The sequence below is a fragment of the Alosa sapidissima genome, chromosome 7 (assembly GCF_018492685.1).
Source record: "Alosa sapidissima isolate fAloSap1 chromosome 7, fAloSap1.pri, whole genome shotgun sequence".
Lineage (NCBI taxonomy): Eukaryota > Metazoa > Chordata > Actinopteri > Clupeiformes > Clupeidae > Alosa > Alosa sapidissima.
In genome coordinates this window covers 548,518-564,190 of record NC_055963.1, presented here as the reverse complement: position 1 = coordinate 564,190, position 15,673 = coordinate 548,518, and the positions used below count along the sequence as shown (strand labels likewise).

Here is a 15,673-nt window from a genome sequence, read left to right as displayed (position 1 = left end):
TATTGTCCAAAATGCTTGATTGCATTGCATTCTCCACATTTTTAGCTACATTTTCATGTACCACATCAGCATTTTTGTTCAGTGAATCCCTCCTCTCTTCTTTCTTCTGGCCCTCCTCTCTTCTGTCCCTCCTCTCTTCTCTCTTCTGTCCCTCCTCTCTTCTGTCCCTCCTCTCTTCTGTCTCTTCTTTCTTCTGTCCCTCCTCTCTTCTGTCCCTCCTCTCTTCTTTCTTCTGGCCCTCCTCTCTTCTGTCCCTCCTCTCTTCTTTCTTCTGTCCCTCCTCTCTTCTGTCCCTCCTCTCTTCTCTCTTCTGTCCCTCCTCTCTTCTGTCTCTTCTTTCTTCTGTCCCTCCTCTCTTCTGTCCCTCCTCTCTTCTTTCTTCTGGCCCTCCTCTCTTCTGTCCCTCCTCTCTTCTCTCTTCTGTCCCTCCTCTCTTCTGTCCCTCCTCTCTTCTGTCTCTTCTTTCTTCTGTCCCTCCTCTCTTCTGTCCCTCCTCTCTTCTGTCCCTCCTCTCTTCTGGCCCTCCTCTCTTCTTTCTTCTGGCCCTCCTCTCTTCTGTCCCTCCTCTCTTCTGTCTCTTCTCTCTTCTGTCCCTCCTCTCTTCTGTCCCTCCTCTCTTCTTTCTTCTGTCCCTCCTTTGAGTGCACTGACTGGAGTGTGCTACAGAATGGAGAGGACTTAGAGGAGGTCACACAGAGCACAACTGACTACCTGAACTTCTGTATGGACATTGTTGTTCCCACCAGAACTGTACGCTGCTTTCCCAATAACAAGCCTTGGATAACCAGCAATGTCAAGACCCTTCTTAATAGGAAAAAGATGGCGTACAGAGAGGGGGACATGGCAGAGCTGAGGCGCGTGCAAGGGGAACTCAAAGTCAAGCTGAAGGAGGCTAAGGAGGACTACAGAAGGAAGGTGGAAAACAACATGAAGGAGTCATGGGACGGCATGAAGATTACAACTGGCCTGAAGAAGAGCAGCAGCTCTGTGGAGGGGGACCTGGACAGGACGACCAGTTGAACCACTTCTACAACAGGTTTGACTGCCCTGCTCCATCTCCAATGGCGGTGGTCTGTCCACCACCCCCTGCAGACTCAGGCACTGCTCTTGTTTGCGTGCCTGCCCTATCCCCACCTCCCAGCATCTCAGTCTCTCCAGCTCTGCATTCTGGTGACACCCAACGACCTAAACCATCACCACCTCACACCCAACGACCTAAACCATCACCACCTCACGCCCTGCCCCCGTCTGACGCCTCCTTGCCTGTGCCTGCTGAGGCGTCCACGACTCTGGCAGCCTTGACAGGGACAGGGACATCAAGGAGGTGGTCATCCCCAAGCCCCCACCCCCCCACACCCTCAATACCAGTGCAACACTCACCTCCACCATCACAGGCTATCGTACCCCCACCATCACTGGATTTTGCACCCCTCCCCCACACGGCGATCATGAACAATGAGGCGACAACGACCTCCGTCAACAGCCATCAGACACACAGATCCCAGATGCATCCCTCCCCCTCCCCTCCCCTTACACCCCCCATCATCACAGGAAAACAAGTGAGCGCTAAACTAAAGAAACTGAACATGAGAAAGGCAGCGGAGCCTGACAGACTGTGTCCAAGGCTACTCAAGACCTGTGCTGCTGAGCTGGGGGAGCCACTAAAGCACATCTTCAATCTAAGTCTACAGGCTGTATTTTGGACACTAGCGTATGGTGTAAAACTCGTTTTTCACCCGCGCAAAGTTTAATTCGGTATTTTGCACATTTATTTTTTCAACATTGTGCCCAGGGGTGTGGCAATTAACATCCTAGGAAGGGGCCTGGCGCGTTGTCTAAAAATCGCTATCGTACACCACCTAAACCTGGTCAGAAGTCAATGGCGAGTTGTTCATATGCTATTTTAAGAGCGCATGTCAACAGTCATATTGGCAGGTGCACGCACCATCCTTCTATCATTCATGAACGCACACCAGCGCACGTCCATGCAAAGCATTACAAATTGCACGATTACAATGGGAAACATAATTAGAATAAAGATATTACGAAATACTGTACATCTCATGATGAGTAGTTATTCACCATCATTTGCAAATTGGTAATGACGGTTAAAAGTGTTAGTTAGGGGAGAGGCGAGAGACACGTATGGAGCACAGCTGAAGACGCACTGTCACGAGATATAAGCAACTCCTCTGCAGGATAAATGTTGTTTTATTCAGTCATTTGAGCAATAGGGTAAGTGTTGCTTTTTCCAGCCTATGTTTTCGGTGGTAACTCATTGTCAGTCAAAAGTGAAAGTAACTGCATATAACTGTCGTTGACTGACTCCTAGTTAGTTTCACTTTGCCAATGAGTTCAAATAATAGACGAGTGCAAATGCGTGAAGGCTATGCTAGGTTTTAGTAAAGCATGGTTTAAGAATGACTATTCCATACGGTCTCGCAAGCAGCCTCCTTCAAATGCGCCGTTGAATGCCAAAATACCGATGCATTTATTTGACATATCGCGCGTTGCGCCGGTAAAGGGAATGACAGATGTCATTCTCATTGGTTTAAAATGATGTAACGCCCCAAACACACCCATATGACTGATTAAAAAACCTAGGAACACCTTGTTGCGCCATGCGCTCCACGTTTGATAACGAAACCCCTCCCAATGTGAACTGGACATCCTACTAAATTTGAATAGACTTTTGACGAGTGACGATTCACTTTAGAATGTCATGATAGGGCCCTACGCCTTGGACAATTTCCAACACTGTGGAAGACATCATGTCTCACCCCTGTCCCTAAAAAGCCACATCCTAGTGAGCTTAATGACTACAGACCTGTCGCTCTAACATCACATGTGATGAAGACAATAGAGCGACTGGTCTTAGGTATGCTCAGACCCCAGGTACGCTATACACTAGACCCGTTACAGTTTGCATACCAGGAGAAAGTGGGCGTGGACGATGCCATCACTTATCTTCTACACAGGACACATTCTCACCTAGACAAGGGGAAAAGTGCTGTGAGAATCATGTTCTTTGATTTCTCAAGTGCTTTTAACCCTTTAGGCGCCAGAGGTTTTTTTCCGAAACGATCAATTTTGACATCTTCATTTCAAAAGGCTATATCTTAAAAGTGATAAGAGATAGAGACTTTCTGTAAATTAGAGAAATATTAAGGATGACCCAAAGTTTATGTAGAGATTAAATGTTTATATCTAATTTGCATATTCTGACATCATATGGTGGCGGCCATCTTGGATTATAGAATTTTCATGAAAAGTCACATGTTTGAATGATAAAATGCACCACTTCTTTCCCCCCAAAATGTCCCTCACCTTCTGTATGCTATTTTGCACAATACTGAATGCTCAGGTAAACAGTAAGTAGTGAACAAACTGTGTAAATCATTACTAATAAATGGCCGAAACAAACCAAATGCATATAGCGGTAGACTGGCCTTTTGCTGTAGAGATTTTCCATTTACTACATACAGTAGGCACTCTGATTCCATGTATGGGGCACATATAGATTATTCAGATGACACACAAACACAAGTAGACAAGACCTGTTTAGTTCAAAAGCTCATTTGCCACGGCAAGGCACAGATCAGGAGTGAGATGACGAGACAATGTTAGTATTTTTTTTCTTTTTGTTGTTTTTGTTTATGTTTTTTTTCTTAGCTGACAAAGACACACACATCACAAGGACATGAACACACAAAAAGGAACACATAGTGTATGTCCTAAATGATCAGGGAAATAGATAGCAAATCAACAGTGTAAATCATTACTAATAAATGGCTGACATTTTTTTTTTTTATGTAGCAGGCTTTTGCTTTTGCTGTAGAGATAATGACTCCCTATCCCTATCCATACAGGGCCGGCATTCCCATCATCTTGTGATAGACTATGCATGACCTAATGTGTGTGTGTGTGTGTGGGAGAGGGAGAGGGAGAGAGCGTGTCACCACCTCCACCATGCGAGCAGCATGGCCAGATCTGCCTCGCGCGCGCCGAGTGGAGAGAATTTGCGCAGCTCGGACTAGGCCTACTGTCATTCTCATTGCGACTACCCACACTACCACTACGTTTCCCCCTAAGTCTCCTATGAGCACTTCGACCTCGTCTAACATACCCAGTCGCATTAGACAAAGGCTCCACCACGTTACTGTCGCCGCGATTGTGGAGAGGCAAAAGACAGAAGCTAGCGCTATTAGGCTACCTCCAGCCTTGTTCGCCACACCACTAACACCCTGCTAACTTCCCGATGAACACTCCGAACCCGTGAAACATTATTCCCACCAGTGACATTGGGCAAACGATTCAACGTTTGTGCTTGGTGTAAGCTAAACTATGGAGTAAACTCTCACTTTGTCCAGCTGCATCATTGAAGGCAGGGACGCATCTGAAGCCTCACTAAACGAATCACCGTCATTTCCTGAAGGCAGATATTCCCCTTCAGAATCAGGGTCCGCGAATAGAAGACCCAACACTTCATTTCAGGTAAACTTTTTTGATGCCATTAGACGATAATCTAATGCAAATACTCGCTAACGTTGACAATATCGCTCTGACTAAGTGGCTCACACGCACACTAGCTCCGGTATTGCACGCACTGATTCAATGCGCTGTAGCTCAAAACTTTTGTTTAAACCATGACCTTTTTCGGACTCGGGGATGACGTATGACATGTCTGCCACCTAGTGGAGTGGATGTCGAACGAAATATGACACCCTATTTGACTAAATCGGCCGTTTTATTCAGTACCGCATCTTGTCGAGTAAACTCGACAGTGGCGCCTAGAGGGTTAACACCATCCAACCCCTCAGACTGGTAGACAAGCTCTTGCAGATGGGTGTGGACGCTCATCTGGTAACCTGGATCACAGATTACCTGATGGAGCGACCACAGTTCGTCAGACTGAAGAACTGTCTCTCTGACACTGTGATCAGCAGCACAGGAGCGCCACAGGGAACTTTGCTCTCTCCAGTCCTGTTCACCTTGTACACATCTGACTTCTGCTACAACACTGAGTCATGCCACATGCAGAATTTTTTTGGCGATACTGCAATTGTGGGGTGTATCAGGAACGGGCAGGAGAAGGAGTATAGGAGCCTGGTGGAGGACTTTGTGCAATGGTACAAACTCAATCATCTCCAACTCAACACTTCAAAGACCAAGGAGATGGTGGTGGATTTCCGCAGGTCTAAGCCCACTCTGCTACCAGTCTCCATTGATGGGGTCAATGTTGAGGTGGTAAGCACCTACAAGTACCTGGGTCTCCACCTGGACAATAAACTGGACTGGTCAACCAACACTGACGCACTCTACAAGAAAGGGCAGAGCAGGCTGTACTTCCTGAGGAGGCTGCACTCCTTCAATGTGTGCAGCAAGCTCCTCAGGATGTTCTACCAGTCTGTTGTGGCCAGCATCCTCTTTTATGCTGTGGTATGTTGGGGAGGAAGCAGTAAGGAAAGCTGGTAAGGAAAGCTGGCTCTGTAGTAGGAGCTGAACTGGAGTGCATCACTTCAATATCTGAGCAAAGGACCCTGAACAAACTGATCAACATCTTGGACAATGAGTGTCATCCACTCCACAGCACTATTGTTAAGCAGAAGAGCCTGATGAGCTGGACACTTCGCTCACGGCTCCCACACACAGCTGCGTTCCGTCAACGCATTCCAGTGGGTGTTCCCGACGGTAGCTATGCAAATGACTTGAAGTAAAAACGTAATGTGATTGGTTGGTGCCGTCCGTAGATTGGCTTGATTGGCCAGTGCCGTCTGTCGGTGCAGCAACAGCTGAACTCCTCAACGCAAGCAGCGGGAGAAACGCGACGCGACGGACCCACAATTCAGTTCGGCAACGGATCACCTGAGCCCATTTAAAGTGAATGGGATGCGTCTCCAGCAACGCGATGCACGCAGCTGTGTGTGGGAGCCGTCACTGCCTTGCACAACAGACAGACTGAGGAAGTCATTCATCCCCAGGGCCATTGAACTGTTCAATACATCACTTAAGGGAAGAGGAGAAATAGACTTCTCCGCATAGTCTGTCTGCCTCTTCACCACCTCCATGTCTTGAACTGTCTGTCCACTAGCCACTTTACCATTGTCTTCTGCCTCACTGTTTGCGTGCTTTATTAGCACATATGCACAACCCCTCCCCCCATGCCACAGCCGAACTGTGACCACACTTATACTTTTCTTAATATAGTTATTTATACATAGATATATAGACTTTATTCTTGCACTGTTTGACTTACTCATTTGCACCATCACCATGACACTCATTCACAAAGGGCACCTTACCTTAGGCACAGAGGACCACAGGCTCTGCTTCAGTCATTGCAAGCGCACCTGATTGATTAATCACCCACTATGTGGGTACTGTTTTTTAGAATTGATTTAGATTAAGTTTTATTTAGTATAATTTGTATTTTAGTATATTTAGTATATATCTTCTACAGTCCTTATTGCTTAGTTGTGTTTTTTTATATTATATACTTTTAATTACTTTTTCTGCTGTTAGTGAATATGTGTGTGTGTATGTCTGTATGCTACTGTGACCTTGAATTTCCCCTAGGGATCAATATAGTATCTATCTATCTATCTATCTATCTATCTATCTATATCTAATACTTTTTTGGAGGTTTATGGAGGGTTGGTAGATGAACAGAATGGTTGTAGAAAAAACAGGGCCTGTGTTGATCATATTTATGTGTTGTCCTCTGTGGTGAGAGCTCGTTTGGACAAAAGGGTGAAAGTACTTTTGCCTGCTTTGTTGACTTCAAAAAGGCGTTTGATTGTGTTAACCGAGACCTTTAGTTGTTTAAATTACTTTCATCTGGTATCAATGGAAAATTCTATAATGCTATAAAAGCCCATAAAGACCCCATTGCTTGTGTACAAATAAATAATAAAAACGGATTGGTTCCCAACACCTTTTGGGGTGAAACAGGGAGACTTACTCTCCCCTTCCTTATTTGCTTTTTATATAAATGATTTAGCTCAAAAACATTAAACAGGGTAATCTTGGTGTGCCAATTGAGGACATGAATTTAAGTATTCTGCTTTATGCAGATGACATTGTTTTGATAGCTGAAAAAGAAGTGAATTTAAAAAATATGAACTCATAATATTCAGCATGTTGTAGTAAATGGCGTCTTACTATTAATAGCGAAAAAACACAAGTTGTTCATTTTAGGAAAAAAAGTGAACTTCAGAGTATTCATACATTTCAGTTTGGCCCTGTGCCCTTAAAGTATACTCGTCATTATAAATATCTTGGTTTTGTTTTTGATGAAAATATGAAATTTACACAGGGAAGGAAAGTATTAGTAGAGTCTGCTGGAAGAGCTTTAGGTTCTGTGTTGAGTAAAATGAAACTATGTACAGATCTTGTTTTTTCTACATTTACACAGCTGTATAAATCTTTGGTTGACTCAGTTTTGTTTTATGCTGCAGGAGTTTGGGGCTTTGAAGAGGTTCTTGACTGTAACTCTGTTCAAAACCATGCTTTAAGGTGTTTTCTTGGTGTGCATAAATATGCAGCAAAGGTAGCGGTTAATGGGGATGCAGGATGGGACCCATGTATTGTAAAACAAAGGTATGAAATGGTGCGATTGTGGAACCGCCTTCTCAGTCTCCCAGAGGAAAGGCTAACTAGGAAAATTTTTAATTGGGATAGAACAAAGCATTACCCCTGGTCTGGAGAGGTTTCAATAATACTGTCTGCGTCTGACTTGCATACAATGTACCAAAATAATTTGCAATGTAATATAAATGTTGTCAGACAAAGACTGTTGAGTAAATATGTAGATCAATGGAAACAGGACATTTGGAAGAAGCCAAAACTTAGAAATTATGTTCAATTTAAGAATGATTATGTTACAGAACCTTATATTTTCCTTAATCTAAAGAGAAGGCAGAGGTCCCTCTGTGCTCAATTGAGAACTAGTACCTTACCTCTGGCAGTGGAAGTGGGTCGATTTAAAGGTACACCTGAACACTTACGTTTGTGTTAATTCTGTGATCTTCAGGTTGTGGAAGATGAATTTCATTTTGTTTTTTATTGTCTTTTATACGGCGACTTAAGGAACTCTCTTTTTGAATCAATTCAGTTAAAAAATCCAGATATATTTTGGAAATAGGAAGGGGAGATTTTGTGCTGGCTGTTTGAAAATGATGTTTTTGCTTTGGCAAAATTTATAGAAAAGGCCTGGTATTTGCGGCAAAGTATTTTGTATCCCATATGACAAGCTATCTCTATCTGTATGTATCCTTATTTTTAGTGGTTTAGTTATGTTATGTTGGGTTCTGTGTTACGTCACGTTGTTATCTGGAGATAACAGTGAAATTAATATCAATAAAGTATCTATCTATCTATCTACATACTTTGCCGAGGTCATTTTCACACCGTCAGGGACCCTAAAGGGGCCTACCAGCTCTCTCCCCATGATTCCGGCCCAAAACATGACTCCACCACCTCCTTGCTGACGTCTCAGCCTTGTTGGGACATGGTGGCCATTCACCAACCATCCATTACTCCATCCATCTGGACCATCTAGGGTTGCACGGCACTCATCCATAAACAAAACGGTTTCAAAATTAGTATTTCGTATAAAATTAGTAATATGTATTTCTGAGCCCACTGCAACCGTTCCTGCTTGTGAGCATTGTTAGGGGTGGCTGAATAGTAGGTTTATGCACACTTGCAAACTTCTTGAGGATCCTACACCTTGAGGTTCGCGGGACACCAGCAGCTTCAAATACCTGTTTGCTGCTTTGCAATGGCATTTTAGCAGCTGCTCTCTTAATTCTATGAATTTGTCTGGCAGAAACCTTCCTTATGATGCCTTTGTCTGCACGAACCCGCCTGTGCTCTGAATCAGCGACAAATTTCTTCACAGTACGATGATCACGCATAAGTTTTCGGGAATTATTCAATGTTTTCATACCTTGTCCAAGGTGGTGCACAATGTCACGTTTTTCAGCAGCAGAGAGATCCGTTTTCTTTCCCATGTTGCTTGAAACCTGTGGCATGCTTAATAATGTGGAACATCCTTCTTAAGTAGTTTTCCTTTGATTGGGCTCACCTTGCAAACTAATTATCACAGGTGTCTGAGATTGATTTCAATGATCCAAAGAGCCCTGAGACACAATACCATCCATGAGTTTAATTGAAAAACAAACCAAAAAATTGTTCATGACATTTAAATCCAATTAGCATAATAATTTAGAACACGGTGTAGGCTAAACTCAATTGTCCTAATACAACATACAAGAGCAATGTGGGACCCTTAAAGGAACCATATGTAAGAAAAATATTTCAATTAATCATAAAATGGCCCTGATATGTCACTAGACATTAAGAAATCATCATTCATTTCAAATACTTATATCACTGACAACAGTAGTCCGGCCAGGATATTGTCATTTAAAAAGAGAAGTTGCAGCCCTCAACTGATGTTGATGTTGTGTTTTGTCATGTCATGTTGTGTTTTGGCCTGATGCGCCACCCTCCACCTATCTACTAATCACGAAGTCAGTAGTGTTTCGCCATCAGGTTTGGCAACCTCGAGTCAGGGGGGAGGGGGAGGGGATACACCGCTCTTCAGTATTTTGAAAGTGATTGCAGTACCAGTTTTGGCCACAATCTTACATATGGTTCCTTTAAGATCCAGTGATGAATGCCAAATCCTAATGTGGGACCCTTAAGATCCAGTGATGAATGCCAGATCCTAATGTGGGACCCTTAAGATCCAGTGGGTGTGTGGCTCTTCTCCAAAGTGATGAATGCCAGTGTAGGGTCCTGTCATCAAAACTGGATATTTTGTCCTTACATTGTAGCCTAATATAGCCTATAGCAGTGGTTTTCAAAGTGGGGGCCGCGAGGGGGTGCCAGGGGGGCCTCAGCAAGTTGGAAGGAAAAATAAAAGCAAAAAATAAATACATTTGGAAAATTTAAAATATACCTATTACTATGAGGGTTGTTATACAATGCCATTATAACAGGGGTGTAAAGATTAACCGATACGTATTGGTATCTGTTTTTAACGTGTAAGATACGGCTACATCGATACGTGAAGCCCCGCATCGGAAAAAAACTGAAATGAACCGGTTGTTATATCGATTTACTTGTTATGAATCGATTCACAACCTTTTCTGCTTGCTCAGACTCTCATTTACGTTCCAAGCACCGTGTTCACCCCACTTCCGGTTTTGAAACTATACGTGGCACGGAATTGTGGGTAATGCAGTTCGTTTTTGGTTACATTCATTGCCCAAAGTTGTCAAATGACCTCATTACCCATACATCTATTGCAACTTAAAGGGGTCATAGAATGCAAAACCGAGTTTACCTTGTCATAGATGAATAACGATAGTTCAGTGGGTGAAATGGAGATACAGAGAAGTTCAAAACCCCATCCACGCCTCCTTTCTGTGCAAATCTCACAATTCGAAACTCCCGCCATAAAACGGGCGAATCCAAAAGAAGCTCAGAGTTTACGCAAACTCCGAAGTGGTGCCTTATTTGGCTCTGGCCTGTACATGTGTCACGCCCCAAAATTTACATACAGACCAGCCCACTGGTTCGCTGGCCCAAGAACATGAATGGAGGTCGTGAAGATGTCAGACACTAGTTTAGCTAGCCTACTGTTGGGTTTACTTCTACAAGAATTACAAAGCAGGCAGTTTCTCTATCGAAAATGAGCCAGAGAGGTAAATGCAGTGTTCCAGGCTGCACGGAGAAAGGGGAAGTTTGTCACAGTCTTCCCAAGGATCCGAAGACTCGGCAGGCATGGATAATGTTTGTCTATCAGAAGATCCCTGCAAAGTTCGACGCTCAGCTGTTCATTTGCTCTAAACATTTTACCGAAGACAGCTTTCAAAATCTTGGACATTTTAAAGCAGGATTTGCCAAACTTCTTTTACTGAAACGAGGGGCTGTTCCGACCGTAAGGTCATCACAACCGCAAGCTGTAAGTATTATTTTGTCGCTAAGCAGTTGATATCAATGCTAGCATATCGTGTATAGCAACATACATGTACACGTAGAATGTGTTACGATTCAGTTTGTTAGCAATGGGGGTAACATTATTTCATTTCCCTGACTGTATTTCATTCGAATAAATAACATGTTGACATGTAAATCTACACTTTACGATGCACGTTTGTCCAGGTCTTCGTCAGGTTATTTTGTTATTCTATTCCAGCAAGATAGCTAAAGCTGAGTAGAATCACGATAGTTTGGTTGCTAGAAGCTAGCACTAAGCTGTAATGTTACCCACCTAAGTCGATCCTGTTACCACTTTTAGAAGTGGAAACTAGGAGTAACGTTAACATTATCGTGTAAAATGATTTCAGAGCACATCACAAGAACAACCACGAACAAAAGTTGCAGCATGCCAAACAGATCCTCCTTGTGTGGCATCTCGCGGGACGCAGCTTTCTTTTACTACATTGAGACCTCACCAACGAAGCAAAGGTAAACGTTCTAATTATTCTTATGTTATCATGAATATTATCAGACGTGTTTGTGTGTTCCAAACATGTGTAGCATTATTACTGGGTAGCATTTAGTAGAGCAGTGTTGCCCAATTACTTACCTTGATGACTGAGTACATTAGTGAGCCATTCACAACAAATTAAAGAAGTATTCATAGTATGAATAGACCTATTCATACTATTCATCTCACTGAATGACCTGCATTTACTTTTGTGGGGAAGGCTGGTGAAAGTTATTTGTTCAACCAGTATGAATGGGTCTATATACAAAAGATATGACTGATTAGTAAATTGTATGTTGTATCACAGCAGTACATTGTCCTTCGGCACCGAGCAATCCATATGACACCCCACTAAATAGTCTCCCCCTCCCCCTTTGAAGGCATACAGGCAACGCTGCAATGCCAAAGTGTGGCAGTAGGCACAACGGCTCCTTCAGTCTCTGGGCCATTCTCTTCAACTCCTTTGAAGGGTCAGAGGCCAGCAAAGAGACCTCGCCTTGAATTTGAGGAGGAGGTGGAAGATGTTTCCTCTGCATGCACTGATCCTCAAGATTCCACATACGATCCTGCACAGTCTGCTACAATGGAGACAGAATCATCTCAGCTTTTGTAAGTAAAGTTACAACTCTCACAATGCAGCAGTGCTATTTATATGCATTGTGACTGTTGTCAGACAGTACAATTGTTTTTTGACAGATTTTTGACTGAGATGGACAATGTTGTTTTTTCTTTATTATCTTTTGTAGTACATCACCAGTGACTTCATATGGCGATGCAAAATACATTGTTTTTGAGCAATGCCTCTTCAGCCTGTTCGAGATCTGCCCTGTGTGCACAAGAACCTGTACATTCCTGCCACGCAGAAGAGGGTCCTTCCTAGCGATCGACCAACTATGCCCTCACTGCAAGTTCTTCCGACAGTGGAAGAGTCAGCCAGTTATTGGGAGCACCCCTGTGGGCAACCTTCAGCTGTCTGCTGCCATTTACTTTTGTGGAGCTTCATTTTCAAAGATGAAAAAGGTATCATTGTGCTCATTGTCCCCTGCAGGAAGTGTTTGTCTTTCACTGATGACTTCACAACTGATCTACTTTTAATTATTTTATAGATATTTAATGCAATGCAGCTGAGAACACACACGTATGATGCCTTCAGAAGACATTGTGTACAGAAATGGGTTTTGTTTAGTGAAAGTGTGAGATCAGGCCTAATTGCCAGCCATCAAAATGCAAATCATTACAGTTTTAGGCTGCTCTAACTGAAAGGCACTTGTAACAACACCGGTTAGAGTACAGCTTTGGCACAGCCTACAGGTTTAGCCAATGCTTTTGCTGTGAGTTAATAGTAGTATTTTGCTTGGTGTGTGCTTACAAAAGTGACAAGTGACGATTGTTACAACATTTCTGCTGTTTCATTTAGGTTGTACCTTGCAGCTATGCATTTCAATGAGAATGCTCAGCGCCCACAACGGAAGACAGCCAAGGGGAAACTAATGTACAGGCTTGTGTTTCCAAAGGCCAAAAGGGGAGGTTACACGGTCAAAAAAGTGAAGACAGAGCCAACGATTTGTAAGTTTAAAATGTATATATTTTTTTATACAAACGATTGTGCAACAAATGTGCAACGGTATAGACACTAACAATAACTTATTAATTCACACACAACAGGCTATGTCTTTAACCTGATAAGACTGGTGTTCGAAGAGATCGTCCATGACTCCCTTCGTTATGTGGATGCCGTCCAGCAGATTCCTGTGCTCCAAGACTTGTGTGCTCAGCTTCCCAGACCTTCCAGGGAGGATGCTGTCGCTGAGCATGTGTCACGGTTCAGTCGAGGGGGGGTCTGAACCCGACATACTGCCCTGATGTTTCCGGAAACTCCCTCCGTATGCGCAGCACCACACAAGAGGGGATCACAACACGGACACTTCGTCCAAGGAAACCCCAGCACCAGCTCACGAAAGATCTGTAGGCCAAGTGTCTGCATTGCCTTCAGAGAAATCAGAGTGGAAAGGCACACCTTTTTACTATTTATTTTTTGAATATTTTATATTTTTGAGTATAGCACTGTATGATTGTGTTGAAACAAAATAAAGTTTGTCATTTTACTGTTTGCATCAAACTGTGTTTTCGTGACCTGCTGAACTAATAATGAATGCATATTGGCTAAAAACATTTGATTTATATTATATAGCTGGTAACACTTGTATCAGATTGTCCTCACTTTTCCATCCCTCTTATTCTCAACTGCCCATGGTCAGCTCTGTAGATGTTCATTGCATTTTGTAAAGAATATATGTTGAGGCACACCGGTTCAAGGCCAGGATGGTCAATCATACAGGTTATCTCCTCCGGAACCTGGGTCATTCTTCTCATGACCTGTAAAAACAAATATAAAGACCATGCTGTTATTTTGTCATTTTGAATGAGCAGAAAGCACAAATTAGCTTGAGTAAATATCTCCAGTTTTAGTTACCTGGGGTACTTCCCGGCAACATATATTTTCTCTCTCCTGGGGCATGCGGTCACAGTTTCCACACGTACACCTGGCAAGGGGAGATGGATGTAATTGTAAGTTCACATATCACTACATGGAACGAGGGTAATAATCTTATAATCAGATGATATAATCAGCAGGATAGAAGTTAGCCTACTGATGATTAGGTCATCTGGTTATGAGATTATTATCTTTGTTACATGTAATAATATATACAACAGGATGATGTCCAGTTAGTTAGGCAAGAGCCTACTATTTCTGTAGTGGCAGTTCGTAGGTTATGGTGTTTGTGAAATGAGTAGCCTACTGCTCGCGTCAACAAAAATATTACCTCTCGTGACATGACAGTGGTAATATTTTTGTTGAAGCGAGTGAGCAGTAGGCTACTCATTTCATTACGGCCATAACATACTGAACTGGTACTACGGAAATAGTCTCTTGCCCAGCTAACTGGACGTCCTGTTGTAAGATCACATATTACTACTAACGTTACGTGGCAAATAATGTAGGTAACTCCTAATCAGATAACCCATTCAGCAGGAGAGAACGGTAACAATATACTGACTAAAACGAGAGTATAGGCTACTTTCCTTGCGAGCAGCACTCATTTCATTATAGCTATCTGCACGCTACATATTGGCTATACGGACTTTCTTGCTAACTGGACGTCTTGACAGAAAATGCACGAGGGTAACGTTACATGTTGTAAAACATTTGTTTGTGTGCAAATGAATAACTGTTATGCTGCTTACAAAGTTAACATAAGACTAATACAACGTTATGCTTAGGCTAGGACACTGAAGTGTGTCGGCTATTACATTAGTATTACAGCTAACGTGTAGTGCTACGTGTAAATGATAAATGAAAAAACTTACCATTCTGAAGTAGTCATTTGTAATCTATGGGCGACTGGTTGCTCCTCTACATCAGATTCTTCCTCTGATTCTGGCTCATACATATATGGTTCAACACCTAATGTGTCCATATCAACAATTTCGATGTTTCAGTGAGTGAGTGCTTGTGGCCATGACGCGTTTGCTCCGCAGCTTCGCTCGTTGTAAACCAACCAATCAGCGCACAGCTCATCTAAATATTCATGAGCATACCATAAAAGGGAGAAAACCTCTCGTTTCATTCTAGGGCTTTTAACCAGGCTTGCATTAGGGCGCATAGAACAGCACATATGCCATTTTCAGCCCAACCAATGTTACACACCCTATTCAGAGACCTTAAGGACCAGCACCAAATACCCTATATAATCATTCTATCACCCCTTTAAGCATGTGACAACTTGCACTCGGTCGGCTTTTGTTTTTCGAAATCCAGCGCGAAATTAAGCACTTATAGCATTCCTAAACAGCAACGATAGTCTGTAGAGTAACCTTTGATGAAGGGATTTCCTTAATGTTAAATAATAATTTGGCCCTTGCTGCTAAAACGATGCATAAATTATTAGCCAATGATTTTGTTCATATTCACTCAGACTTGTGGCATTTTAGGTTTCTGCATTAGGTCTACTGTTGGAACAAAATAAGCCCATGTAGGCCTATTTTTAGTGATGGGGACGAGACCGTCTATGCCGAGTCCGAGACAAGACCAAGTCTTTGAAGGGTCGAGACCGAGTCAGTTGGTTTTCAAATACAGTCGAGTCCGAGTCAAGACCGAGTCTTTGAGGA

The 15,673-nt window shown here is 42.9% G+C and overlaps 2 protein-coding genes across 5 annotated transcripts; one reads left to right on the top strand and one right to left on the bottom strand.

The window, feature by feature from the left end:
• Nucleotides 1-10,350: 10,350 nt before the first annotated feature.
• LOC121714258 lies at nucleotides 10,351-13,347 on the top strand. 4 transcript variants are annotated; one of them, XR_006033066.1, is made up of 6 exons: nucleotides 10,351-10,975; nucleotides 11,361-11,481; nucleotides 11,884-12,112; nucleotides 12,250-12,523; nucleotides 12,921-13,069; nucleotides 13,169-13,262. XR_006033066.1 is itself a non-coding variant. In XM_042099537.1 (4 exons), the coding sequence occupies exons 1-4, from the start codon at nucleotides 10,703-10,705 to the stop codon at nucleotides 12,596-12,598; spliced, it is 909 nt and encodes a 302-aa protein (XP_041955471.1). In that variant the 5' UTR covers nucleotides 10,351-10,702; the 3' UTR covers nucleotides 12,599-12,882. The 4 variants fall into 4 exon arrangements, 3 of the variants coding, with proteins under 3 accessions (XP_041955471.1, XP_041955469.1, XP_041955472.1); XM_042099537.1 differs by lacking the exons at nucleotides 12,921-13,069; nucleotides 13,169-13,262 and having other exon boundaries at nucleotides 12,313-12,882; XM_042099535.1 differs by lacking the exons at nucleotides 12,921-13,069; nucleotides 13,169-13,262 and having other exon boundaries at nucleotides 12,250-12,882.
• On the bottom strand, nucleotides 13,067-15,271 carry LOC121714259 (P2X purinoceptor 7-like). Its single transcript, XM_042099539.1, has 4 exons — nucleotides 14,873-15,271; nucleotides 13,977-14,046; nucleotides 13,725-13,879; nucleotides 13,067-13,490 (listed from the first exon to the last, which is right to left on the bottom strand). Exons 1-4 carry the CDS (start codon nucleotides 14,980-14,982, stop codon nucleotides 13,328-13,330), a joined length of 498 nt encoding a protein of 165 aa, XP_041955473.1. The 5' UTR covers nucleotides 14,983-15,271; the 3' UTR covers nucleotides 13,067-13,327.
• Between the last annotated feature and the right edge of the window lie 402 nt (nucleotides 15,272-15,673).